This window comes from Belonocnema kinseyi, chromosome 8 (genome assembly GCF_010883055.1).
Source record: "Belonocnema kinseyi isolate 2016_QV_RU_SX_M_011 chromosome 8, B_treatae_v1, whole genome shotgun sequence".
NCBI classification, from domain to species: domain Eukaryota; kingdom Metazoa; phylum Arthropoda; class Insecta; order Hymenoptera; family Cynipidae; genus Belonocnema; species Belonocnema kinseyi.
In genome coordinates this window covers 68,322,801-68,325,050 of record NC_046664.1, presented here as the reverse complement: position 1 = coordinate 68,325,050, position 2,250 = coordinate 68,322,801, and the positions used below count along the sequence as shown (strand labels likewise).

Genomic DNA, 2,250 nt, shown 5'->3' with positions numbered 1-2,250 from the left:
ATCAGTAACAGTAGTTACAATAGTTATTATTATTTTCATTATTATAATTTATATTAATACTAATATTATTGATATATTTATAGTTTTAGTGGAAAAGATTTTTTCTTGCTAAGTGGAAACTTTGAATTTGGACTTCAAATCAGCCTGTTTTTGAATATAGTTGTTTGTAGTCAGAAAAAATTTCTTAAAAAATTAATACATTTTTTGTATCTAGACTTTCCAAGCTTGCACATTAAAATTATTGAAATTATATGTGCTAAGATGATAAATAAATTCAAGAAATTGAACAAAATCCCCTAATTCTTCCAGATTTATCAGACCTTCATGCAAACCTTTCATTATATTTAATTTCAATCTGAAACTTTATTTTTATTTATAGAATGAAAATAATAAATTCACTTTTTAATTAAACATAATATTCAACGTCCTAAAAATTCCCTATCCTAATTAATAATTATTAATTTCAGCAAACACCAAAAGACAATCTGGGACAATGCGAACCAGATAGAGAGATTGCAGACCTGCTTCCGAGTTTTAGCAAATCAGAACAGAAAACATCTCTTGAAGATAAAGCCGACCCTTTAAAATTTAATGAATTTGTCGAAAACTTTGATTTAATTTCAGTTCAAGGATCTGGTCCTTAATTTCTTTTCCAGCCTTGAATAATCTATAGGTTTTAAATGAAAGACTAGATTAAATGACTAGTAAATGTATTTATAATAAATCCTTACTTGGGAGGAGAGATCCCAAAGAATTTTTTGCGTAAGTTTCCTCTATTTTTTTTTTAATATGGTACCTGAAGCCAACTTTGGCTACTGAAATTTATCTTTATAATATTATACGCATTGTGTCATTATTTGTTTCATTTATTGAAATCTTGCTACTGAAAAGTTTTTTATTTATCAATATATAATTTATATTTTACTAATTATATCTAATAAATAAAGATATTTCGAGGCATTTTTTGTAGACTTTACCAATTATTTTATAGATTGCAGTGAACATACTTCAATATTGTGAATAATTCTATAAATTTTTTATTTCTTCAAAATCCCTTAAAATCTTTTAACCCTCAAAGTGCATACATGATAAAAATCACGGTAAAGTGCATCGTGGGTGTCCAACACCCGAGCGTATTTAATCGTGTATTGTTTAACCCCTATTGAATATTTTGGCATAATAAAATTATCCGATATAGTTTAAGGTACGTTTTATAAGGTAAAGTTGATTTTATAGCCATTTATTCATTTTAAGTTTGTTAAGAAAATTATTGAAAAAAAGTGAAAACATGGGTGATTTCACTTCAAAATTGATAATTCATGGAATTTTAATTATTTTAACCTGAAAAGTAAAGACTATACTTTTGAAATAGTGTACTTTTATAAGAAAAATATTGCAACGTGGGTGCTTTCAAAAAAGATATTTATTTGCCCAGTTGAAAACTCAATTTTATTATCAAAGGATGAATCAGATTTTCGTGAAAATAATTGATAGTTGATATATTGAATGAAAAATATAGAATCTCATGTAAGAAGGGGGGGGTCACAACAATCTTATAAGTCCTTATAATATAGGGGATGAGGCTGTCTGAATATTCAAAAATCATTTTTACGTAATTAATTTTGTTCCCTAAGGAGATATAATAAAATAAAAAAAACTAGAACTCGCCTTTCCTTGTATTTGACTACTTTTGAATTTCCCGCCATTCATTGTGCGCATGTGCACGTACGTAAGTCAGAATGTCAAATATTTTGATACATTTTGCTTAAATTCATTATCCTCTCACAAAAACTATTATAAAATTAAATTATTTCGGGTCACTGTATTATTTTCTGTACAACTAGCAAGTTAAATTAAGCAATAATATTCAAATTTCTCCAACTCAAAAGTAGATATTCGAAATTCAGTTGACTTCCTTTATTGGGCGAGTTCCGCGAATTTCTCAGTTTAAACCTGTGCAATCTGAAGTTGAAATCGTCGCTTGGAGCTCTGCGGTTTTCAACTCAAAATTGATGGGATTTTTAGCGTTTCCCAGTCGAACCGGGTCGGATTATTTTTAATACATAAATGATGATAAATATTTTCGAAAACGGTTGGTAAATTAAGACGGACTTGTGCTTCTTGAACGGTTCTAGAATTTGTGCAATTTTCTTCAGGCTCGTTTCGCCGAAATCGAAATATTTTCAAGTGCATTGTTTGCAAGAACATTAGTGTTTTTTTTTATCAAGCTAGGTTACAGATCTCAACTTA

At 28.3% G+C, this 2,250-nt stretch overlaps 1 protein-coding gene across 1 annotated transcript in view; it reads left to right on the top strand.

The window, feature by feature from the left end:
• The window catches only part of LOC117178273 (ankyrin repeat and KH domain-containing protein 1-like), a 17,438-nt gene extending 16,678 nt beyond the window's left edge, over window positions 1-760 (top strand). Inside the window, exon 8 of the mRNA XM_033369628.1 lies at window positions 468-760. Within this exon, the coding sequence (XP_033225519.1) occupies window positions 468-644 (177 nt within the window). The 3' untranslated portion in view covers window positions 645-760. The remainder of the gene's footprint in view (window positions 1-467) is intronic.
• The last annotated feature ends 1,490 nt before the right edge of the window (window positions 761-2,250 follow it).